This window comes from Sinohyriopsis cumingii, chromosome 11 (assembly GCF_028554795.1).
Source record: "Sinohyriopsis cumingii isolate HCF-2022 chromosome 11, ASM2855479v2, whole genome shotgun sequence".
NCBI classification, from domain to species: Eukaryota; Metazoa; Mollusca; class Bivalvia; order Unionida; family Unionidae; genus Sinohyriopsis; species Sinohyriopsis cumingii.
In genome coordinates this window covers 30,824,489-30,851,424 of record NC_142971.1, presented here as the reverse complement: position 1 = coordinate 30,851,424, position 26,936 = coordinate 30,824,489, and the positions used below count along the sequence as shown (strand labels likewise).

At 42.9% G+C, this 26,936-nt stretch overlaps 2 protein-coding genes across 2 annotated transcripts; both read right to left on the bottom strand.

The window, feature by feature from the left end:
* Nucleotides 1-10,735: 10,735 nt before the first annotated feature.
* LOC149787848 (uncharacterized) lies at nt 10,736-16,580 on the bottom strand. The gene is made up of 2 exons (XM_089974067.1): nt 11,688-16,580; nt 10,736-11,365 (listed from the first exon to the last, which is right to left on the bottom strand). The coding sequence occupies exon 1, from the start codon at nt 16,569-16,571 to the stop codon at nt 12,081-12,083; it is 4,491 nt and encodes a 1,496-aa protein (XP_089830193.1). The 5' UTR covers nt 16,572-16,580; the 3' UTR covers nt 10,736-11,365; nt 11,688-12,080.
* Nucleotides 16,581-18,264: 1,684 nt separating this feature from the next.
* On the bottom strand, nt 18,265-24,314 carry LOC149787847 (uncharacterized). The gene is made up of 2 exons (XM_089974068.1): nt 24,066-24,314; nt 18,265-23,743 (listed from the first exon to the last, which is right to left on the bottom strand). The coding sequence occupies exon 2, from the start codon at nt 22,758-22,760 to the stop codon at nt 18,270-18,272; it is 4,491 nt and encodes a 1,496-aa protein (XP_089830194.1). The 5' UTR covers nt 22,761-23,743; nt 24,066-24,314; the 3' UTR covers nt 18,265-18,269.
* Between the last annotated feature and the right edge of the window lie 2,622 nt (nt 24,315-26,936).

Here is a 26,936-nt window from a genome sequence, read left to right as displayed (position 1 = left end):
CAGGACTGTCGTGGACAGGCCTGAAAGACCCTTTCGGGAGGACACTTGTGTGACCTTACCCTCTACTATAGAACTGGTTAGAACATTACCCAAAGCATGTTGTACAGACACTTGTTTTTATTCCACGTTCATAGTTATCATGTTCCTTTTATTCTTGTACTTAAGCCTTTGGCTTTTATGTATTTTTGTCTTTCGTATTCATGTTTGAAAAAAAAACATTCAATAAACGTGTTCTGAAAAAGTATATAAACTCTTGTCTTGTTTGTTTTTCGTGTCACAAGTGACATTTCTCACACCATGGCTACCTCTGCTGTCTCTGCTCCCTCTTCCTCTACTGTCAAAGTCATCGACGAACACTTAGATCGTGCCAGTTGGGAGGCTTTGTATCTTCGCCATCCCTTTAACATGCTCATTGCTGGACCTAGCGGTTCAGGCAAAACCGAATTCGTCAAACGTTTGATCGAACATAAACATCATTTGATCGATCGGCCACCTCAGCGGATCGTGTGGTGTTACAAAGAGTGGCAATCGGCGTACAACCTCTTGCAAGAAAGTCAAGGCGATTCCATCGTGTTTGTGGAAGGCATTCCTAAAGAAGACGACGGCATCGTCTCTGATTCCCGTCAAACCCATTTGGTCATTTTCGACGACATGTTAGGAGAAGACGAAGAAGAAATTAAACTGTGGTTCACGCGCAAAGGACATCACCGTAATGCCAGTGTCGTTTACCTCACCCAAAGTTTGTTTCAACAAAGTAAAGCCCATCGCACCATCAGTCTCAATGCGCATTACGTGGTCTTGTTTAAAAGCCCTCGAAATAAATCGCAAGTGCAAGTCTTAGCCAAACAGTTAGGAACGCCTTGGCCGACTCAGGCGTACGACGATGCCACTCAAACTCCACACGCCTATTTACTCGTCGATTTGAAACCTACGACCCCCGAGGATTTGCGATTTCGTACCCACTTGTTTCACCACTGGTGCCAAGACGGAGGGCCTGTCCTGTACACGTCTCCGTCCTCGACTTCATTTCACTCCACATAAAAAAATCTATAAAAACCTCAGACCCTTTTTCGTCTGTCTCACACAGTGTGAACATGACGTCCCTTCAGTCGCATCTTCCCGTCAAATTGATTCGTGCCTTGTATCGCATCAGTCGAGAAAAAAATCCACAAACACGAGCTCGTGTCTTAGAAGCTAGTCTCAAAGAAGTCTTACGATGGTTGACGGTGACGGCACGTCAATTACTCCAAGGAATCATTCAGATTCCTCATCAAACCAAACGCTTTTTCGATCGAAACAAAGTCGCTTTGGTCCAACTGGCCGATCCCCGCATCGACACTCAAACCAAAAAACAAATCATTTTGAAACCTGGAGGGAGCGGTATTCTAGGAGGGGTCATCATTCGCTCACTCTTAAGATGGGATCCTAATACCCCCAAAGTTATCCCCAAGACAAAAGTCCAACGAAGCCCCAAGAAGAAAAAGACAAAGACCAGGTCCCCAAAAAGAACTTCTCCAGTGGCAGGACCCTCCTCTGACCAGACACCACCACCCCGGAAAAAGAAAAGAAGCCCCCCAGAAAAAGAAACAGAGAAAAAGTCCCCAGAAAAAGAAAAGTCCAGAGAAGAAAACTAGTCGCAAGATAGGCACTTCGGCCAGGACGCAACCTTACACTCGCAAACCACGACCTGCGACAGCGGTGACTGCGTCTCCGACAGCCTCACGTTTATCCACTTCTCCGTTAATGACACCCAGAACTGAAGAGTACTTGGAGACGTTGATCACACCAAGAACTTCTCCGTTGATGACCCCCAAAAGAACTTCCCCAGTGGCAGGACCCTCCAATTTAGTGGCAGTGGCTGCTGCTCACAAAGTACCTTCTCCCAAATTCAAAGTCCATGAAAGATCGGGCATGTTACAAAGTTTACTGGATTTGTCCGAGCAAGAACTGACTCGATTTAGTCCGTTACGTACCCCTGCACGACGTGTCATGCCTGTCCTCAAACTAATACGACGTAAAGAGAATCAGTGGTGACCCGTTCCAGTATAAAAAAGGCCTGTGACCAAGTCGGGTATCAGTGTTTTTTTTGGTGCTCCTGAAGACTCAAAGATGTCACCCTCCAGAAAACCCCAAGGAAAGAAAAGGAAAGGACTGCCACCACGTTTAGCCAAACATGGGGACATGTTATCTGTCCTGTCCAAAGCTTCTCCACCCCTACGAAAAAAACTCATTCAAACGGCCTCCAAAGAGGTCATCGATACCGTGTGCGAATGTTGTTTGAACGTTTTGAAAGGCACGATCCCTTTGTCCAAACACCAGAAACAATGCTTAAGCAAACATCGTCACGTTCTTCGCCAAATGGTTCGAAAGAAAATTCCCATTCGTCAAAAGAAGAAGATGTTAGTGCAACGTGGAGGCATTTTACCTCTCTTGTTAGGCCCCATACTGAAAGGAGTCTTGGGAACCATGTTGGGAGGACTGGTGGGAGCAAGATAAAAAGGCCCTCGGAAGTCCCAAGATCTCAGAATCGACCGCTGACAACCCCATGGAAGGACGAAAACTAGCTTTAGTGCCTTACAAACGATGGATGGAATACCATCGGTGGCAAGAACAACACACCCCGCATTTACCTCCCAATTCCAATTTGAGCGAGATGTCCCAGTTACAACACGAATTGCAGTCCTTGATGGATCGCCAAGATTTGTCCGAAATAGAAAAATCGCAAAAGTACGGTCACCTCTTGCAACGACTGCAACTCTTTCACCAGAAAGCTTTAGACGAAACAGCTTTACCCACTCTGAAAGATTTTAAGACCTTGATGAAAAGTCCAGCACCATCATCATTGCCACCACCACCACTACTACCATCCCCAGGGGTCACCAGAGATGCTACCCCACGAAGGCCTGAGGAAGAAGAGATGCAGCATCCTTGTTGACCCCGTCCCCCACACCCAAACGAGAAGAAATGAAAGTTTGGGTTAAAAAGATGATGTCCACTCCTCCTTCGACAGAAGTGAAAAAGAAAGAAGGGAAACCAGAAGTGAAAAAAGAAAAGAAAACCAAAGCCATTCCATTGCCACCTCCACCACCACCACTACCTTCGACTTCTACTCCCGTAGCCCATCGGACACGTAAATCCGTTTCCAAACCACCCTTCCGTCCCACCCAAAGTAGCATCACCGAAGAGTGGGTGACTTATTAACACACAAAAAATGGAAAAAGTCTTAGCCAGCATTTACTACGATCCCTCGCATCCTGCAGGTTACGCAGGATTTCAAAAATTGTATCGTGCTGCCAAAACGCGACTGAAAAGTCTCCGTTTACCTCAAGTGCAACGATGGTTACAAGAACAAGCTACCTACACTTTGCACAAACCCATTCGACGCAAGTTTGCCAGAAGTCGCACCCGAGTGGAAGGCATCGATCATCAATGGCAAGCCGATTTAGCCGATGTCTCTCATTTGGCCAGCTACAATCGTGGCTACAAATATTTGTTTTGTGTCATCGACGTCTTTTCCAAATTTGCCTGGGTCGTGCCCTTGACTTCCAAATCCAGCAGCGATTTAGTGCGAGCCCTGCAACGAGTGTTGAAACAAAGCGGTCGTCACCCTCTTCGATGGCAAACGGACAAAGGCACCGAATTTCTGAACCAAGCTTTCCATAAAGAATTAAAGAAACGTGACATTCATTTTTTTACCACCGAGAATCCCGAAACCAAAGCCAGCATCGTGGAACGTTTTCAACGCACTTTGAAAGAACGCATGTGGAAATATTTTACGCATCACCACACTCTGAAGTACATCGGCATCTTACCACACCTGGTGCAAGCGTACAACCAATCTTACCATCGAAGCATCGGACGTGCCCCTCAAGACGTGAATCCCGAGAACGAAGTGTTGGTGTTTGAGCGTCTGTTTGGTACGTCCCCGACGAGGGCTGTCCCCAAGAAAAGTGGAGAGTTGGCCGTAGGAGATTGGGTACGCATTGGCAAAACCAAACGCACTTTCGACAAAGGTTACTTACCTAACTGGACGACCGAACTGTTTCGCGTCACTGGACGAGTGCATGGCCGTCATCCTGCCGTCTATAAATTGGAAGACATGAACGGAGAAGTGCTCAAAGGAACGTTTTATTTGCCCGAGTTACAACGTGTGACCAAAAAAGAAGACGACGTGTACGACATCGAAAGCATTCTCGAACGCAGAACCCGTAAAGTGGGCAAACGACGTGTCAAAGAAGTCAAAGTACGTTGGAAAGGATATCCACCCAGTTTCGATTCTTGGATCGACGCATCGCAAGTCATCGACTATAAAAAGAAGAAGTGACCATCATGCCCTTTCACACAGCAGACGCAGCTACGTCGACCACTCCTTCTTCACCTAGTTCTTCTGTGCAAGATTTACAAAAACAACCCTTGTGGGTGTGGTGTGGAGAACGTGTGCCTAAAACGCAAATCGTCTTTTTCTGCCAAATCTTCGTGGTGTATTGTGTCATCGGGGCAGCCATTGCCAATCTGAGTTTGCAACAAGGAGACAAACAATTGTGGACCATTTTATTGAGCAGTTGCATCGGTTACCTACTTCCCAATCCTTCCCTGAAATTCTCCTCGAACGGGAACCCCGGGAACCTTGTGTCCAGTGCCAGTGCCAGTCACCACTCCAACCACAACCAGAACCCCATTTTGGGCGGAGACACGCCTCTGACGTCCAGTAATAACCCCTCGGACAGCCACAGAACTCTGGAATTATGAGTCACGAAAACCAATTTTACTTAACCTTACCCAGTGACAGTTCCATGGAGGTGTTTCCCCACAACACGTTGTGCTGTTACACGGCCAAATTACCTCAGGCCATCCCCTTAGATCACGAAGACCATTGGGAAGTGGCTTTGGTAGAAATGATTCAACCAACACAAATCAAAAACATCACTGAAACTCAAAACACTTTTGACGTCGAAATTCTGGACCCAACAGTGCAGCAAACCATGACGACCACTTCTCAACATAAATCACTTCCCAAGACCCCAATACCCCGCAGCAGTGACACTTCTCCTCCTCTTTACGTTTATCACTTTAAAAGTAACTCAGGCCATTATTTTAGTGGTCAACATCTGATGGAGGCCATCGCTGACAAATTCTATGCAGCATTTGACAAAGTTCTGACCGGACTAAAAAAACGTGTCACCATGGAGTACCACAAACTGTCTCACCGTCTACTCATCAGATTTGAAAGTGAGGAAAAAAGTATACGTATTAAATTTTGCCCTGGATTGTATGACATTTTGGGTGGAGACCTCAATTTGGTCACGGATAAGCAGACCAAACAAATTCACATCGCAGAGATTGACAACAACTTGCATTTTGCAAGGTATTTTCGTTTCCCGGTAGAACTGAACCAGGGACTGAATTTGATCTTTGTGTACTCCGATGTGGTGGAGTACAACGTGGTGGGACACACTTCTGTGTCGTTACTGCGTGTCATTCCTTTCAAAGTAAATTCTGCCATGGCCACTGACGAGGAAGGTGGAAACACTTACCACGTTCACCGCGAATTTGTCCATCCTCATTATTTGCCCGTCAGCAAGTCGTATTTGGACACGGTCAACATTGCTATAAAAGGAGATTTGGGACAAAATATTCCATTCACCAAAGGAAAAGTCACGGTGAAACTCCATTTTCGAAAACGGTTTTCTCACGACTCGTAAGTAAGTCATGTAGCCAGTGTACCGAGGGGTTGCACGACAGCGAGGACACGGTTTAGGAGATATGTTAAAATCGGCCTTTCGTTCGGTGGCCCCAGTGTTGAAACCGATGGTGACACGCAGATTGCACGCCTTGAAAGATGCGGCACTGACGCAAGGCAAAGAATTCCTCCAAAATGTCATCATCGACAAACAAAACCCTAAAGAAGCCTTCATGAGGGCTGGCAAAAATGTCTTGCTGCAAACGGGCAAAGACATTTTGGGTCGACGAGACACACCTATAAATGCCCTGCACGCTACCGAATCAGGCATTCAGCAAGGACAAGGCAGAAAGAGACGACGAAGAAAACATCCTTTCACCAGACTTCAAGCGAGAAAGATCAAGAAAAGAAGAACCGTTCGAGACTTAGACGCTTTCGATTATTGAGAAAGAAGAGAACAAAAAAAATGATGCACCGAGAGTCTTGCGCCTGTTCCAAGACGGAACTGGATCTGTTTGCCATGCCCCCCACCATGATGACCATGCAAGAATCCCAATGGGTGGAATTCCATCCCGTCTCCTCACTGGCCGATTCCGCTCCCATCGAGTTTGAAATCAAAGGACAGCCCGAAGATTACATCGATCTGAATAGCAGTTACTTGTACTTGAAAGTCAAAGTTCTAGATAAGGGAGGAGATACTATAAACGGCGAAGAGAAAGTAGCTCCCGTCAACAATTTCATGCATTCCTTGTTCAGCTCAGTGGACTTGTACTTGAATAACAAACTTGTCAGCAGCAGCATGGATACTTACCCTTACCGTGCCTACCTGGAAAATCTCTTGACGTACGGAATAGATGCCAAGGATACTCATCTCAATGCCTGTGTGTTGTGGGAACCTGACGAAGTGGGCGAATTCGATAAAAAAAATCTTGAAGCTGACCCCAAATCAAAAACAACCAACAATGAGGGATTTGTAGAACGAAGAAACAGAATCAAAGATGGAAAGAGTTTAGAACTGATGGATCGTTTGCATTTGGACATGTGGTTGCAAGAGAAATATTTGCTGAACGGGGTGAATGTCCGCTTGAGACTGAATCGCAGTAGTGCCGCTTTCCATTTGTTGGCTGATGATGATGCTACTAATGGTGGCAATCCCAAAAGCAAACTCGAGGAGGCCAAACTCTACGTACGACGCGTGGAAGTGTTACCTAAAGTGGGAAACGACATCAGTCAAACGTTGAGCAGAACGACCGCCAAGTATCCCATACGACGTGTGGAAGTGAAAACGTTCACCATTCCTGCTGGACAGCATTCCATGATCGAAGATCATCTGTTTCAAGGACAGTTACCCAAGCGTTTAATCCTTGGTATGGTCGAGAATTCAGCCTTCAACGGAGCCTTCGCTGAAAATCCTTTTGAGTTTAAACACTTTTTTGTGAAGAAAGTCGAAGTCAGTCGCGATGGCAAGACCTTGTGTACCAGACCTTTCGAACCTGTCTTTAGTGACGACGAGACTAAGACGAATTACTTGAGATCGTACTTGTCCCTGTACGAGGCCACCGGTCAGTTATGAACCAACACCAGTCACGGCATTACGTACGACGATTACGCAGGAGGTTATGCTTTGTGGGCTTTCGATTTCACTCCAGACCAAGGCAGCGACGAGGGACATTTCCACCCTATAAAATCAGGCCAGATTCGTGTGGAACTTCAGTTTGCAAAAGAACTGCCAAAGACAGTGAACGTCATCCTGTATGCCGAATTCGATAATACCATAGAAATCAACAGTTTGAGAGAAGTCATTCTAGATTTTTAGAAGCCATGGAAGACTGTCATCCCTCTTTACCTAGTGGAGAAACTTTGAAGATGGAATGTGAGGAGACCGTGGAAGGAGAATCCCAAGACAAAGAAAAAGAAGTTGTCATGATGAAGTTGAGATGGCCAGAACAAGAAACCCATTTAGTCTCCTGTTTTGCCAAACACTTGGTCGAAAAAATGACGGAATTGATCAAGAAAAATTGTTATGGATGTCAAAACGATCATCCTAGTCAAATTCAACACGATAAATGCCTAATGTTAAGTCAAGAAGAAAAATTGGACGAGTATCTGGACGATGCTTGGAGTCTCATCTCGAACAAAGACGTGTTGCACCAGTGGTATAAAGACTTGCGTGAACATTCTTGTCCACCATTTACCACTCAAGAGATCCATCGTATCGAAGCTCTCCTGAATCAGAGTGAGGAAACAGAACGAATAACCGTTTATTCGTCAGACATTTTGAAGCAAAAAGTCAGGATCGAATTGACGACTTATTATTAACTGTGAAGAAGAAAAAAAGCACACACAAAACATGGATACCTGGGAACTTTATTACCTTTTGAACTACAGTTCGTATACGGCTTCTTGGAATCCTGTCGTCTGTGCTAAAGATGAACTCCCTCATCGCAAACCGAAAGACCATCAAGCTTACGTGATCAACACGGACGACAGTCATCTCCCAGGAACCCACTGGGTAGCCGTCTACTTTCCTCAAGAAGGATGTGTGGAATATTTCGATTCGTACGGATTGCCCCCTTTGGAAGACGATATCATCGACTTTATGAGAAGAAATGCTCAGACCACCCGATTCAATAATGTGAAATTATAAGGCACAGATTCCTTGGTGTGCGGACAGTACTGTGTGTATTTTCTGCATCATCGCAGCCTGGGCTATTCCTTAGAACATTTAGTGACTCATTTTGATCCTCGTTCTTCTACTAGAAACGATGTGAAAGTAGATAAATGGTTCTGTGACCATTATGCTTATCTTTTGTCTCAAGCTAGGAAACGTAGTGTCCATCAATGGCCTAATGATTTCCAAAAGTGGAAATCACAATTTCATTCACAACGTTGTCAGCCCTGTTTAAAGTAGATTGTATTTGAAGAAAAATGTTAGATGTTAAGAAAAAATTGTTTGACGTTATAATGTTGGATTATTGTTAAAAATGTTAGAGTTGTTGTTTAGTGTTAAGTGATTTTTGAATAAAAAATGTTGTGTTTTGAAAAAAATGCCTTTGTCTTTTGTTTAGGTATAAGAATGTTGGATTGATGCTCTTTCATTTCTTACTATCCCTCCCATAACACTCACTGAACGTTGCGACTCGAAAACCGTGTGGGGGATGTTTTCCTTCACGTCCGCGCTTTGACTTTAAGAACCGGGGTTGTTTCCAGTCTAACCATCCATTGTCGACTCATCCTCCTAAGAAGATGTGCTCCAAACTAGCTAAACTCAACGAAGCCTACGTGAATTTGCATAGGGTCAGACACAGTCTGATACCGAAGCCAGAAGAAATAGAGAATGTGAGAATGTTAAAAGTCACTGAAGACCTGATAGAAGAGCTCTTCAGAGAAGAAATGAACAGAGAGAAAGAAGAATGGACAGAGAAGTACAGACTTCAGAGACAGCAGCAACAGCAGCAACAACAACAACAGCAGCAACAGCAACCTGAAGCTGACAGAGACTTTGTCGATTGTCGTATCGACACCAAAGAGTTCTTCTTCTCTTTCCGAAGAAGCAGGCCTATTGCCAGAAAGTCTATCCTCAGAGTACATCGCATTCTTAGAAACTAAAAAGAATGCCATAGCAAACAAAAAAAACCAGCCCTTTTCAGGGCTACCCAATACTCTAGAAAAGAAATAACGATCGATTTGCCAATGTGTGAAGGTAGAGTAGTGTGAAAATAAACACTAACTCTTAATTGATAGTGAGAGTGTATGTGTGTTAGTGTTAGTAACAGTTAACGTAAGTTTGGGTCAATAGTAGATTAAAATAATGTCTTTTTCGGTGTTTGAGGTGTTTATTTGGGGTTAGATTGGATTGCTTTGCGTATGCGGATAGTCTATTGAAGTGATTTATAAAAAATTTTAAAATAATGATGGGTAGCATAAAAAGTGAGCGAGTGTTTCTTTTAGGTCCGCGCGTTGTTGTTTTTTCGGTCATGATCTAGGTAAGATCAATTTTATGTTTTTAGGGGATGTTTTCCATCACGTCCGCGCTTTCACTATAAATTGAAACTCGTTCGGCAGTCTAGCTACCCTTGTTGATTGATCAACACAAGAATGAATAGTAGCAGAATAAGCAAACTTCTTGAACTCCAGATACATCTGGAATATGTCAGGCGCCTGGTAAATGAACTGGCTGCGGAGGCTATAATAGAAGAAGAAAGAATAAAGAAGGAAGAGGAGGAGAGAAGACAGAGGGAAGAGGAGGAAAAGAAAAGAGAAGAGAGGATGTCGTTCAATATTCCCGAGACAGAGGATTGGGGTGCTGAAGCGAATCATCCTTCCTCTTCGCTCCCCAGAAGAAAGGTGAAAGGAGACTGGGGAAGAAGATGCGTGTGTGGCGCCAGGCCAGGAAGGTGCAATCATTAGATAGTTGCATCTGGAGTTAAAAAAAAACAGCCCTTTTCAGGGCCACCCAATACTCTAGAAAAGAAATAACTATTAATTTGCCAATGTGTGTAGGTAGAGTAGTGTGAATATAAACACTAACTCTTTTTTAAAAAATGTGAGGGTATGTGTTTGTGTGTTTGTGTGTTGGTGTTTGTAAGAGCTCAGAAGTAGTAAATGGGGTGAGATTAGCGTCAATGGGAATTAGCATTACAGAGACCCCTGGGTCAGATTAGCGTCAAGGGAAATTTAACATGGAGAAAAATCGTGGGTCAGATTAGCGTCAAGGGAAATTAACATGGAGAAAAATCGTGGGACGGTTTAGCGTCAAAGGAATTTAAACAGGGTGGGACTTTATAGCGTCAAAGGAAATTGAACATGGGATTTTTTTTTTAAATTTTTTTAAAAAAGGGGTAGGCAATGGAAAGGCTATCTCTTTTCGAGAAATATGGCTGGCCCTGAAAAGGGCCTTTGGGTTTATGTTAATATTAATATTAACATAGATGGCATCTGTCACATCTGTAACAAGATAACTGGGTGGGATATTTCGGATTAACAACAGAACACGTTTTGACGACACAGATATATGGTTTAATGTGGTGATTTATATGAATAGTGGATGATGAAGATGTGTGCGTATTTATAATCCAAATATTGGATCTATTTAACAAAAAACGCACAGTTTCAAAGATGAAAAAAATATACAAATAAATTAGTTCAGTAACCCTAAACACAGGATAAATGATTTCACAAATGATTCAATAATGGAAAGATGAATATAGTTCACTCAAATAGTAAACAATGTAAGCGTGTACACATAGTAAAAAAAATGTATTCGCTCAGGTAGCGAAATTATGTCACTAAACAAGAATGGATATACAATCTATCCTTTCAGTCCTGAATAATACACCGGGTCTTACTAACCCAAAATTAGCATACAGCTAAAAATACATGTGTGGAGATGCACTCCGTCACCCGTGCACCATATCCGCTCCACAGCTCCTCTGAATCAATTTCACAACCAATATAGACTCCGGACCCTCGGAATACTATGATCACTTGAAATATTAGACCCTCCGGACCCCCTGGTCTTTTGACGGCTCTACAGCTGGGTCACCTTAGTCCCTCTGGACACTCCGGACGCTAGACATTAGACGCTCCGGCACCTTAAACGCTCCGGACACACGGACGTTTCTACCCTCGGACAACACCGGACACCCCGGATATTCCTACCATCAAACCCTCACTCACACTCAGCTGAAAATATACCCGATACAGTGTACTACACTTGATACAGACATAACGTAAGGACGTTATACATAGTAAGTTAAAAAGATTATATTATAATGGCAATTACAAAACAGAGGTTCAATAGTAAACCTAACCCTGCTTGATAAGACAATAGTAAACAATTCTTTTTTAAAAAATGTAGCTTTACATTACCAATACAAGTCCTGCACTACGTCGCAACAAGAATAAAAAATGCACGCATTATGGTATGTAAAGAAAACTAAACAAACATGCAAAGGCAAATATGGTAATACACTAGTTATCACTTAACACCCAAAACATTACCTACCCCTACAGCTGGAGTTGTGCGAATCCTTTTAGCAGGCCGCTTGCTGACAAAACCATTAGAATTGTAAAGGTCCTTTACATGTAGTAACGTATTTATACCTTTAGAATTTTCGTTATTCTTTATCAAAGGCACCTTGCACGTGTGGCACAGGACGAATCGTACTCACGATTTCGAAATACATAGACCATATTATAATCACCCTCGGGTATCGTTGTACAGAGAAAAAGAAACGAAACCCGAGTACATGTATTTAATTAACAACATTTACACCATTCCGTGACAATACCTCCCCCCTAAAAAAAAGTGGTATCACTTTTAGAACAATCACGGAATGTGAACAATGAATCATTATTAAAACTTCCAATTTTCAGACCGAACGAAATGATTTGCTAATTACACCCTACTTAAAAAATCAGCTCCCACATTTTCTGACCCTCGAATTGCCTCGATTCGAAAACTGTATGGTTGCAAAGACAATGCCCAACGCATCAATCTTGCATTGGTGACCTTTGCTTTATTCAAATATAAAAGCGGCTGATGGTCCGTTTGCAAGGTAAACTCCCTCCCAAAAAGATATGTATGGAATTTTCCTATTCCCCATACTAAACCTAGGCACTCCTTTTCAATCACGGAGTACTTTTCCTCTCTAGGGAGCAATTTCCTACTTGCATAAGCAATGGGCAATTTCATCCCCCCTTGCTCCTGTAGCAAAACAGCCCCAAGACCCGTATCGGACGCATCAGTCCTCAGTACAAAAGGTTTATCTATTTCCGGCAACTTTAAAATTGGTGCACTTACCAGTTTGTGTTTTAGAGTGTTAAACGCTTTTTCCTGGCATACACCCCATGAAACTTTATTCGGTTGCCCCTTCCTAGTCAAATCCGTTAATGGGCTGGCAATAGCCGAAAAGTTGGGGACGAATTTCCTGTAGAACCCGATTAGACCTAGGAAAGACCTTACTTGTTTTTTTGTCTCTGGTCTAGGGGCATCCCTGATTGCTCCTATTTTATCTGGATGAGGTTGCAACTGGTCTAGTCCATTTACCAGATGTCCCAAACATTCCAAACTGGAATACCCTATGCTACACTTAGTAGGCCTAACTGAAAGGTTTGCAATGTGAAGTCTATCGAACAGATCCCGTAATACCTTAACATGTTCATCCCATGTATGCGTGTAAACAAAGATGTCGTCTACGAAGCTGTCGACGTTTTCCGTTCCGTTTAATAATTTGCGCATGAGACGAACGCACGACGCACCGGCGTTGACTAAACCGAAAGGCATAACTTTAAATTGAAACAGTCCTTTGGGAGTCGCGAATGCCGTTAACTCGCGGGCATTATCGGCGATGGGTATCTGCCAATATCCCTTGCTTAGATCTAATTTGGAAATGTATTTATGACCTGCCAATTTTGAAAATACACTTTCCATATCTGGCATTGGTTCTGCATCAAATACGGTGATCTTGTTTAATTGCCGAAAGTCGATGCAAAACCGGTTGGTCCCGTCTTTCTTTCTGACTAACACCACGGGGGACGAGTATGGGGAGTTTGAAGGTTCGATCACTCCCTGGTCTAACATTTTCATCACTTCTTCGCTGATTGTCTCCCGTGCATTAAAGGGTATCGGATATCCTTTAATCCTGATAGGCTCGGTGGTATTCAATTTGATCTCGTGTCGAATTAGACCCGTACAGCCTGGTCTGTCCGTGAACACATCTGGATATTTGGACAAAACCTCCATAATCTGTGTACGTTGACCCTCCGATAACTCAGGGCATACATTTATCTGTTCAATACTTTCTTTACCAACATCCATGGGGTATTCAAGGGGCATTTCTGTGCTGGAGACGAATTCCGCTTCGTCACCAGACCTATCCTCTATCACCGCAACGCATACTACATTCAAAATCCCTTTATCAATCGTTTGTCCAGGTCTCGCTACGTAGAGTTTAAGCATATTGGCATGAAATGTCTTGGACTTCCCCTCCATATCAATGATATAATCCATTTCGCCTTTCACCTGTCTGACTTCATATGGCCCTTTCCATTGGACTAGCAGCTTGTTGTTATTCGTTGGGAGAAGCACCAACACTTGATCGCCTACGTCAAATTTTTTACTCCGAGTTCCTCGGTTGTAGTACTTGGCGTACCTACGACTAGATTTCGCGAGTTCGTCTTGCGCCATTTGACAAGTACTTTCTAATCTTTCGCGCAAATCAACTACGTAATGGTATGTGGTCTTAACTTCTTCGTCCGCGACCTCGTCTGTCCACAGTTCACGAAGTATGCGCATAGGACCACGAACTGTCCTACCGTACAATAGTTCAAACGGAGAGAAACCCAAGCTTTCCTGAGGAACCTCACGATATGCGAACAGAAGGGCGTTCATATATCTATCCCAATCCTTCGGTCTTTCCGCACACATTCTCCGCAACATTTGCTTCAATGTGCCGTTGAATTTCTCGACCAATCCATTGCACATAGGATGGTAAGGTGTTGTGCGTAACTGTTTAAGGGACAACAACCTACTAATTTCTGCCATAAGATCTGAGGTGAATTGCGCTCCACAATCCGTAAGAACCTCTTCGGGCACTCCGACCCTGCTGAACATGTCTACGAGCGCTTCGGCTACACGTTCGGTTTCAATTGATGGCAAAGCTATGGCTTCTGGATATCTGGTAGCGTAATCTACCAGTGTCAAGATGTATCGGTTTTTCCGATCTGTATGCGGAAATATTGGTCCTACAATGTCGATGGCTACTCGTTTGAACGGAGTATCTATCAAGGGCATCTGACCTAACGGTACTCTAGTTACCCTGCCCTTAGAGATCGTCTTCTGGCAAACGTCGCACGAGCGACAGAACCGCGCTATGTCGCTATTGACGCCAGGCCAATAAAATTCTCTTAATACCCTATCCGTTGTTTTCTTTACGCCTAAATGACCTGCCATACTCGACTCGTGCGCGACCTTTAATACATGTGCCCTAAATTTCTGGGGAACCACTAATTGCAAGAACTTCCCATCCGATGTAGAGTATTCCCTGTACATTAAACCCTTTCGAACAAGGAATTTAGAGGAACCCCCGTTCTTACACTTTCTCACGGTACCCGTTAATGCCTTCTCAGAGGTTGCACGTAAGGACGCGTCACGTTTTTGCTCATTTTGGAATTCTTCGCGGGATATATCAGTAATGGCTTCCGGTACTTTTAACTTACGCAAAGGTTTATTTTCCTCCTTTAACTGAGCCCTAGTTTGCACTGCCTGGATGATAGGGAATCGGAAATCTGCTATGGTTGGAAGTCTAGAACCCGGTACGTTGCCAATCGTCAGTTCATAGATCGGGTTGGCTACGCATAAAGCTTCTACAGTCCCGGTCAAAAAAGGTGTATCTATCATTATCCTTGCAACTGGAACGTGGTCGATTGTCTGGTCAAGCAACATGCAAGGTGATTTAACCCCAAGCAATTGATCATCGCGGACTAAGCTCCGTTTCACGACTACAGTAGTGCATCCCGTGTCTCGTAGAACGGTGACTTCTTGTCCGTTAACAGTGCCGTTTGCGGTCGGCACCCGTGCCTCTGGAAAAATACACGTGCCGATTGATTGGATCACATCGCGACTGGTCTCTGAACGCACCACCGGTTCACGCACCGCTTTCCGCTTAACTTGCTGGGAAACATTAAGTTTTCCATTTACCGATCTTCTGCCTTTAATGGCTACCGCTACTTTTTGGACTGGTCCCTTCCGTTTAGGACAATAGTGGGAGATATGACCCACTTCCTTGCAAATGAAACATTGCATGTCACTCCGCTTCCCCTGGTTACTCCTACCAGATTTTTCAGGTTCCCTGGGTTTTCTGTCGTTGACCTGATTCCCACCTTTGACATCTCGCGTGATGACATTCTGCGAACCTCCCCGAGCTTCGGCGAACAAATCCGCCTGTGTGGCCATTTCATGTACATTTGTGAAGGATCTTTCCTTCAAGAATAAATATAACTCCTTGCCACAAGTTGTTAACAATTGGTCACGAAGCAAGAAATCGACAAGACCCTCAAATGTCCTGACGACTTTACCACATTCCACCCATCGCTGCAAATAATTGCAAGTCCTACTGACGAACTGTGTGAATGTTTCGCCTCTATCTGGTTTACTATACTTAAACTTCTTGCGAAACCCTTGCTCGGTTAGTTCATATTTCTTGAGAAGTGCCTCTTTCAACACGGGGTAATTGAGCGAATCGGCCGTGGATAAACGCGAATACACGTCTAACGCTTTACCTTTCAATAACGCGCTAAGATGGAGCGGCCAATCGTCTTTCTTCCATTTTTGTACCGTAGCATACCTCTCGAACCTATTTAGATAACTATCCATATTATCTTTATCGTCTTCAAATGGGGGCAATTTTGGACCTCTCAGTTTAACATCATGTTCCCCCTCTTTTTTAGCTTGCAATAGCTCAGAATTTCTTAGATGTTCCCTTTCCCGATTTCTATCTTCCATCTCTAAAGTTTCTAACCTTACCTGTTTTTCCCTTCCTAACTTCTCCCTCTCAGCCTGTTTCTCTAGTTCAATCTTACCCTTCTCTAATTCTATCATTTCCTTCTGGGTTTCCCTTTTTTCCCTTTCTATTTGTTGTTCCCTTTCAAATTTTTCCCTTTCTAATTCCCTCTCAGCCTGTTTCTCTAGTTCGATCTTACACTTCTCTAATTCTATCATTTCCTTCTGGGTTTCCCTTTTTTCCCTTTCTAATTCCCTCGCTAATTCCCTCTCCTTTAATCTTTGGTCCCTCTCCCGGGCTTGTTCTTCACGAACGAAATTTCTAAGGGACTCCCCCTCATAACCAAACTGTTTCCCCAGTTCTACCAGTTCTTTCATAGAAGTCATTTCAAAAGTTTGGTGGTGACCAACCTTAAAGTGCAGTTTTATACAAACCACGTAATTACCACAAACCGTATTTTCTTTCACGAAATGCAACAAAAATATTAAATACAAAAAATAAAGTAATATTAGGTATCTACCTAACCTTGGTGTTTTGTCAAACGCATCTGAAACACACAGAAAGCATACAAATATAATAAAACAATTTCAGTGCTCTGTTATATCCGAAATGATCCCACTTCTGACACCATTTGTAACAAGATAACCGGGTGGGATATTTCGGATTAACAACAGAACACGTTTTGACGACACAGATATATGGTTTAATGTGGCGATTTATATGAATAGTGGATGATGAAGATGTGTGCGTATTTATAATCCAAATATTGGATCTATTTAACAAAAAACGCACAGTTTCAAAGATGAAAAAAATATACAAATAAATTAGTTCAGTAACCCTAAACACAGGATAAATGATTTCACAAATGATTCAATAATGGAAAGATGAATATAGTTCACTCAAATAGTAAACAATGTAAGCGTGTACACATAGTAAAAAAAATGTATTCGCTCAGGTAGCGAAATTATGTCACTAAACAAGAATGGATATACAATCTATCCTTTCAGTCCTGAATAATACACCGGGTCTTACTAACCCAAAATTAGCATACAGCTAAAAATACATGTGTGGAGATGCACTCCGTCACCCGTGCACCATATCCGCTCCACAGCTCCTCTGAATCAATTTCACAACCAATATAGACTCCGGACCCTCGGAATACTATGATCACTTGAAATATTAGACCCTCCGGACCCCCTGGTCTTTTGACGGCTCTACAGCTGGGTCACCTTAGTCCCTCTGGACACTCCGGACGCTAGACATTAGACGCTCCGGCACCTTAAACGCTCCGGACACACGGACGTTTCTACCCTCGGACAACACCGGACACCCCGGATATTCCTACCATCAAACCCTCACTCACACTCAGCTGAAAATATACCCGATACAGTGTACTACACTTGATACAGACATAACGTAAGGACGTTATACATAGTAAGTTAAAAAGATTATATTATAATGGCAATTACAAAACAGAGGTTCAATAGTAAACCTAACCCTGCTTGATAAGACAATAGTAAACAATTCTTTTTTAAAAAATGTAGCTTTACATTACCAATACAAGTCCTGCACTACGTCGCAACAAGAATAAAAAATGCACGCATTATGGTATGTAAAGAAAACTAAACAAACATGCAAAGGCAAATATGGTAATACACTAGTTATCACTTAACACCCAAAACATTACCTACCCCTACAGCTGGAGTTGTGCGAATCCTTTTAGCAGGCCGCTTGCTGACAAAACCATTAGAATTGTAAAGGTCCTTTACATGTAGTAACGTATTTATACCTTTAGAATTTTCGTTATTCTTTATCAAAGGCACCTTGCACGTGTGGCACAGGACGAATCGTACTCACGATTTCGAAATACATAGACCATATTATAATCACCCTCGGGTATCGTTGTACAGAGAAAAAGAAACGAAACCCGAGTACATGTATTTAATTAACAACATTTACACCATTCCGTGACAATACCTCCCCCCTAAAAAAAAGTGGTATCACTTTTAGAACAATCACGGAATGTGAACAATGAATCATTATTAAAACTTCCAATTTTCAGACCGAACGAAATGATTTGCTAATTACACCCTACTTAAAAAATCAGCTCCCACATTTTCTGACCCTCGAATTGCCTCGATTCGAAAACTGTATGGTTGCAAAGACAATGCCCAACGCATCAATCTTGCATTGGTGACCTTTGCTTTATTCAAATATAAAAGCGGCTGATGGTCCGTTTGCAAGGTAAACTCCCTCCCAAAAAGATATGTATGGAATTTTCCTATTCCCCATACTAAACCTAGGCACTCCTTTTCAATCACGGAGTACTTTTCCTCTCTAGGGAGCAATTTCCTACTTGCATAAGCAATGGGCAATTTCATCCCCCCTTGCTCCTGTAGCAAAACAGCCCCAAGACCCGTATCGGACGCATCAGTCCTCAGTACAAAAGGTTTATCTATTTCCGGCAACTTTAAAATTGGTGCACTTACCAGTTTGTGTTTTAGAGTGTTAAACGCTTTTTCCTGGCATACACCCCATGAAACTTTATTCGGTTGCCCCTTCCTAGTCAAATCCGTTAATGGGCTGGCAATAGCCGAAAAGTTGGGGACGAATTTCCTGTAGAACCCGATTAGACCTAGGAAAGACCTTACTTGTTTTTTTGTCTCTGGTCTAGGGGCATCCCTGATTGCTCCTATTTTATCTGGATGAGGTTGCAACTGGTCTAGTCCATTTACCAGATGTCCCAAACATTCCAAACTGGAATACCCTATGCTACACTTAGTAGGCCTAACTGAAAGGTTTGCAATGTGAAGTCTATCGAACAGATCCCGTAATACCTTAACATGTTCATCCCATGTATGCGTGTAAACAAAGATGTCGTCTACGAAGCTGTCGACGTTTTCCGTTCCGTTTAATAATTTGCGCATGAGACGAACGCACGACGCACCGGCGTTGACTAAACCGAAAGGCATAACTTTAAATTGAAACAGTCCTTTGGGAGTCGCGAATGCCGTTAACTCGCGGGCATTATCGGCGATGGGTATCTGCCAATATCCCTTGCTTAGATCTAATTTGGAAATGTATTTATGACCTGCCAATTTTGAAAATACACTTTCCATATCTGGCATTGGTTCTGCATCAAATACGGTGATCTTGTTTAATTGCCGAAAGTCGATGCAAAACCGGTTGGTCCCGTCTTTCTTTCTGACTAACACCACGGGGGACGAGTATGGGGAGTTTGAAGGTTCGATCACTCCCTGGTCTAACATTTTCATCACTTCTTCGCTGATTGTCTCCCGTGCATTAAAGGGTATCGGATATCCTTTAATCCTGATAGGCTCGGTGGTATTCAATTTGATCTCGTGTCGAATTAGACCCGTACAGCCTGGTCTGTCCGTGAACACATCTGGATATTTGGACAAAACCTCCATAATCTGTGTACGTTGACCCTCCGATAACTCAGGGCATACATTTATCTGTTCAATACTTTCTTTACCAACATCCATGGGGTATTCAAGGGGCATTTCTGTGCTGGAGACGAATTCCGCTTCGTCACCAGACCTATCCTCTATCACCGCAACGCATACTACATTCAAAATCCCTTTATCAATCGTTTGTCCAGGTCTCGCTACGTAGAGTTTAAGCATATTGGCATGAAATGTCTTGGACTTCCCCTCCATATCAATGATATAATCCATTTCGCCTTTCACCTGTCTGACTTCATATGGCCCTTTCCATTGGACTAGCAGCTTGTTGTTATTCGTTGGGAGAAGCACCAACACTTGATCGCCTACGTCAAATTTTTTACTCCGAGTTCCTCGGTTGTAGTACTTGGCGTACCTACGACTAGATTTCGCGAGTTCGTCTTGCGCCATTTGACAAGTACTTTCTAATCTTTCGCGCAAATCAACTACGTAATGGTATGTGGTCTTAACTTCTTCGTCCGCGACCTCGTCTGTCCACAGTTCACGAAGTATGCGCATAGGACCACGAACTGTCCTACCGTACAATAGTTCAAACGGAGAGAAACCCAAGCTTTCCTGAGGAACCTCACGATATGCGAACAGAAGGGCGTTCATATATCTATCCCAATCCTTCGGTCTTTCCGCACACATTCTCCGCAACATTTGCTTCAATGTGCCGTTGAATTTCTCGACCAATCCATTGCACATAGGATGGTAAGGTGTTGTGCGTAACTGTTTAAGGGACAACAACCTACTAATTTCTGCCATAAGATCTGAGGTGAATTGCGCTCCACAATCCGTAAGAACCTCTTCGGGCACTCCGACCCTGCTGAACATGTCTACGAGCGCTTCGGCTACACGTTCGGTTTCAATTGATGGCAAAGCTATGGCTTCTGGATATCTGGTAGCGTAATCTACCAGTGTCAAGATGTATCGGTTTTTCCGATCTGTATGCGGAAATATTGGTCCTACAATGTCGATGGCTACTCGTTTGAACGGAGTATCTATCAAGGGCATCTGACCTAACGGTACTCTAGTTACCCTGCCCTTAGAGATCGTCTTCTGGCAAACGTCGCACGAGCGACAGAACCGCGCTATGTCGCTATTGACGCCAGGCCAATAAAATTCTCTTAATACCCTATCCGTTGTTTTCTTTACGCCTAAATGACCTGCCATACTCGACTCGTGCGCGACCTTTAATACATGTGCCCTAAATTTCTGGGGAACCACTAATTGCAAGAACTTCCCATCCGATGTAGAGTATTCCCTGTACATTAAACCCTTTCGAACAAGGAATTTAGAGGAACCCCCGTTCTTACACTTTCTCACGGTACCCGTTAATGCCTTCTCAGAGGTTGCACGTAAGGACGCGTCACGTTTTTGCTCATTTTGGAATTCTTCGCGGGATATATCAGTAATGGCTTCCGGTACTTTTAACTTACGCAAAGGTTTATTTTCCTCCTTTAACTGAGCCCTAGTTTGCACTGCCTGGATGATAGGGAATCGGAAATCTGCTATGGTTGGAAGTCTAGAACCCGGTACGTTGCCAATCGTCAGTTCATAGATCGGGTTGGCTACGCATAAAGCTTCTACAGTCCCGGTCAAAAAAGGTGTATCTATCATTATCCTTGCAACTGGAACGTGGTCGATTGTCTGGTCAAGCAACATGCAAGGTGATTTAACCCCAAGCAATTGATCATCGCGGACTAAGCTCCGTTTCACGACTACAGTAGTGCATCCCGTGTCTCGTAGAACGGTGACTTCTTGTCCGTTAACAGTGCCGTTTGCGGTCGGCACCCGTGCCTCTGGAAAAATACACGTGCCGATTGATTGGATCACATCGCGACTGGTCTCTGAACGCACCACCGGTTCACGCACCGCTTTCCGCTTAACTTGCTGGGAAACATTAAGTTTTCCATTTACCGATCTTCTGCCTTTAATGGCTACCGCTACTTTTTGGACTGGTCCCTTCCGTTTAGGACAATAGTGGGAGATATGACCCACTTCCTTGCAAATGAAACATTGCATGTCACTCCGCTTCCCCTGGTTACTCCTACCAGATTTTTCAGGTTCCCTGGGTTTTCTGTCGTTGACCTGATTCCCACCTTTGACATCTCGCGTGATGACATTCTGCGAACCTCCCCGAGCTTCGGCGAACAAATCCGCCTGTGTGGCCATTTCATGTACATTTGTGAAGGATCTTTCCTTCAAGAATAAATATAACTCCTTGCCACAAGTTGTTAACAATTGGTCACGAAGCAAGAAATCGACAAGACCCTCAAATGTCCTGACGACTTTACCACATTCCACCCATCGCTGCAAATAATTGCAAGTCCTACTGACGAACTGTGTGAATGTTTCGCCTCTATCTGGTTTACTATACTTAAACTTCTTGCGAAACCCTTGCTCGGTTAGTTCATATTTCTTGAGAAGTGCCTCTTTCAACACGGGGTAATTGAGCGAATCGGCCGTGGATAAACGCGAATACACGTCTAACGCTTTACCTTTCAATAACGCGCTAAGATGGAGCGGCCAATCGTCTTTCTTCCATTTTTGTACCGTAGCATACCTCTCGAACCTATTTAGATAACTATCCATATTATCTTTATCGTCTTCAAATGGGGGCAATTTTGGACCTCTCAGTTTAACATCATGTTCCCCCTCTTTTTTAGCTTGCAATAGCTCAGAATTTCTTAGATGTTCCCTTTCCCGATTTCTATCTTCCATCTCTAAAGTTTCTAACCTTACCTGTTTTTCCCTTCCTAACTTCTCCCTCTCAGCCTGTTTCTCTAGTTCAATCTTACCCTTCTCTAATTCTATCATTTCCTTCTGGGTTTCCCTTTTTTCCCTTTCTATTTGTTGTTCCCTTTCAAATTTTTCCCTTTCTAATTCCCTCTCAGCCTGTTTCTCTAGTTCGATCTTACACTTCTCTAATTCTATCATTTCCTTCTGGGTTTCCCTTTTTTCCCTTTCTAATTCCCTCGCTAATTCCCTCTCCTTTAATCTTTGGTCCCTCTCCCGGGCTTGTTCTTCACGAACGAAATTTCTAAGGGACTCCCCCTCATAACCAAACTGTTTCCCCAGTTCTACCAGTTCTTTCATAGAAGTCATTTCAAAAGTTTGGTGGTGACCAACCTTAAAGTGCAGTTTTATACAAACCACGTAATTACCACAAACCGTATTTTCTTTCACGAAATGCAACAAAAATATTAAATACAAAAAATAAAGTAATATTAGGTATCTACCTAACCTTGGTGTTTTGTCAAACGCATCTGAAACACACAGAAAGCATACAAATATAATAAAACAATTTCAGTGCTCTGTTATATCCGAAATGATCCCACTTCTGACACCATTTGTAACAAGATAACCGGGTGGGATATTTCGGATTAACAACAGAACACGTTTTGACGACACAGATATATGGTTTAATGTGGCGATTTATATGAATAGTGGATGATGAAGATGTGTGCGTATTTATAATCCAAATATTGGATCTATTTAACAAAAAACGCACAGTTTCAAAGATGAAAAAAATATACAAATAAATTAGTTCAGTAACCCTAAACACAGGATAAATGATTTCACAAATGATTCAATAATGGAAAGATGAATATAGTTCACTCAAATAGTAAACAATGTAAGCGTGTACACATAGTAAAAAAAATGTATTCGCTCAGGTAGCGAAATTATGTCACTAAACAAGAATGGATATACAATCTATCCTTTCAGTCCTGAATAATACACCGGGTCTTACTAACCCAAAATTAGCATACAGCTAAAAATACATGTGTGGAGATGCACTCCGTCACCCGTGCACCATATCCGCTCCACAGCTCCTCTGAATCAATTTCACAACCAATATAGACTCCGGACCCTCGGAATACTATGATCACTTGAAATATTAGACCCTCCGGACCCCCTGGTCTTTTGACGGCTCTACAGCTGGGTCACCTTAGTCCCTCTGGACACTCCGGACGCTAGACATTAGACGCTCCGGCACCTTAAACGCTCCGGACACACGGACGTTTCTACCCTCGGACAACACCGGACACCCCGGATATTCCTACCATCAAACCCTCACTCACACTCAGCTGAAAATATACCCGATACAGTGTACTACACTTGATACAGACATAACGTAAGGACGTTATACATAGTAAGTTAAAAAGATTATATTATAATGGCAATTACAAAACAGAGGTTCAATAGTAAACCTAACCCTGCTTGATAAGACAATAGTAAACAATTCTTTTTTAAAAAATGTAGCTTTACATTACCAATACAAGTCCTGCACTACGTCGCAACAAGAATAAAAAATGCACGCATTATGGTATGTAAAGAAAACTAAACAAACATGCAAAGGCAAATATGGTAATACACTAGTTATCACTTAACACCCAAAACATTACCTACCCCTACAGCTGGAGTTGTGCGAATCCTTTTAGCAGGCCGCTTGCTGACAAAACCATTAGAATTGTAAAGGTCCTTTACATGTAGTAACGTATTTATACCTTTAGAATTTTCGTTATTCTTTATCAAAGGCACCTTGCACGTGTGGCACAGGACGAATCGTACTCACGATTTCGAAATACATAGACCATATTATAATCACCCTCGGGTATCGTTGTACAGAGAAAAAGAAACGAAACCCGAGTACATGTATTTAATTAACAACATTTACACCATTCCGTGACAACATCTTCTTCTTCTTCTTCTTAAACTCCTTCTAACTGCCGGTCCATACACAAGTACCCTCTTGAGACATCCTTCTCTTTCTATGTAAACTCTCCTCATCCATTGACTAGTATCTGTCCTATCAACAACAGTCCACTTGGACCTGACATACATGAGCATGTCCGTCCTAAACATCATGGAAGACACAAGGGTGGATGACTCAACTGTGGTCCACATCTTGAAGCGACGAGACTAGGTGAATCAATGCAGTGAACTGCGCTTATTTATAGGTACAGGAAGGATTGAAACGGAATGAATTCATTCACCAATCCGAACACGCGTTACAAAATTCAGTCAGCTCGCATCCAATCCGAAGAGAGCAGTCTGTGACGTCACGTGGTCTATATAGATTCGTTAGCGCTTGTGTGCAGTCAATCTATGCGACACTGATTCAACATGACGGAAAATCAGAAAACGATCCATTGGGGTGCACCAGCAGGGGAGACTGCCCAAGGGAACCCGGACTTACTTTCAGAAGAGGTACATTGGGATTTTGTGGATTTTCTTACCTCGCAAGAATTTGTTCCGGAACCTTCGTTACCTTCTTCATTACCGCAAGTGGAGAATTTTAGACAGAGACAGAAAGAAGAATTGGAGAAATTTATGCAACGACAAAAGGAAGCGGAACACAGCAACAGCAACAGCAACAAGAAGAGGTAAGAAAAAAACAACAGCAACAACAGCAAGAAGAAGTAGCAGCAAAGAAACAAGAGGGTGAAAATCAAACGGCTACGGTACTGTTGGACATTTTAGCGGAGTTAAGAAGTATGAAACAAATGTATCAGACTTCTTTATCACGACCGAAGAGAATACGACCTTCCCGAGCTAAATACGCCAACCCTGTGACTAAGCCTGTCCTACCACCCTTAGTGATTTCAACCCAATCATCAGAAGTAGGCCTTGGCCGTGGCAAAGGCTTAAGGCAGTTAAAGTTGATTGGTTAAACTCACTCCTACACCATAAAGAAAAAAGGCCCTTTGCAGGGCCACCCACATTTCTCGAAAAGAAATACAATTTCAATTTGCCAATAATTCAAAAATAAACCCCACCCATTTTACCCTTATAGTACGTGTCTGTGTATGAGTGCTTGAGTTTAGCTTCTTATTTTAAAATCAAAACTCAAAGACACTTATCTTATATCATTCATGTATTCTTTTATCCATTTTTTACAATCCAATTCACAATTCACCACAGAACACTTTAAAAAGTTCGTACACTTGTTCTTTCTCATTATTTAGTCTCTCTGTTTTTTTAATTTGTTCACCGTTTTTTCCTCATTTTCTTCCCTTCTTCTTTTCTTCTCCTGTTTCTTTGCCTCTTTTAAATAGAATTGTCTTCTTTCTTCCTCTTCTTCCTCTGAAGAATCCCTCTCTTCTTTCGAAGAATCCGTCTCTTCTTCCGAAGAATCCTTCTTTTCTTCTGACTCCTCTTGTTTCTTTTTTGGGCAATCTGGAGACCAATGTCCTTTTTCTTTACAATAATAACAGGTATCTTGACTTTTGTCTTTTTTAGCCCCTGTTTTTTTTTCTTTTTTGACGGTCTGGACACTCTGAAGACCAATGCCCTTTCTTCTGACAGATATAGCAAGTATCTTGACTTTTATCTCGAAAGGAAGGAGAGTAGTCCGTGGGCTGGTCTGAAGAGAATTTTCTAATGACCCCTCGCAAAGCTCTGATGAAACGTTCCATCTGGGTAGTCTCTTCCATCGTTGTGCTCGGCTTGAGAGTGAAATGAATAGTGAAAGGACAAGACACACACCCTTTTTATATACGCTGGTTTGCCAAGACTATAAATTAGTCTATGGTGTTTAAACTTGAGTCATTTGACGTTTTGCACTCAAGATGAATCGATCCCATTCATTCGAGAAGAAAGAGGAAGAAGAAGAAAGTAAGAGGCAGAAACGTGATCTATCGCCTCGTACCAGGGCTGAAATCTTGGCACAAATTCATGCCAGTGATTTTGAAGAGGACATGAGTGAACCAGAATCCGAACCCTCTAAACCAAGTTCACCACCCTTAGTCAACCCTGAAAAGTACTATTCCATTCGAGAGACGGAAAAGCGCTCCTCTAGAAAATTTAGAACCACGGCTTACACCTACACGGTGAAGTTTAAAGATTTCAAGGCCGACGTACCCTTGGAGAAAGCAGAAGGGTAAATCACCGAGTTGTGGGATTCTTTGCTCACCGCACTCAAGCGACAATGTCAAGCCAAAGAAGACGATCGCTTGACACTATCCATAGATCACGACGGTTTGAAATCCCCTGTTTGGATCGAGTTTAGCAGACCCGCAGAACTAACCCCTTCCAAAGTCATGGACAAGATACAACAGGTGCAACAATCTAATGACCAGTTTGACATCACCGATGGTAAAGCCAGACTAAAAATGGCCCACGTCTCTCCTCCTCAAGGAACTGGATGCAAAAAGATGTTATTGGTGCACGACCTTCGCAACAGCAAAAAGAGTCTCGTCCGAATTAACAACCCTCAAGACCAGATGTGTTTAGCCCGTGCCATCGTGGTGGGACGAACCTATTCCAACAAGAACGACA

What these genes read in the sequence shown, in the direction of transcription:
- LOC149787847 (XM_089974068.1), bottom strand. Translation starts at nt 22,760, where the DNA reads ATGACTTCTATGAAAGAACTGGTAGAACTGGGGAAACAGTTTGGTTAT.
- LOC149787848 (XM_089974067.1), bottom strand. Translation starts at nt 16,571, where the DNA reads ATGACTTCTATGAAAGAACTGGTAGAACTGGGGAAACAGTTTGGTTAT.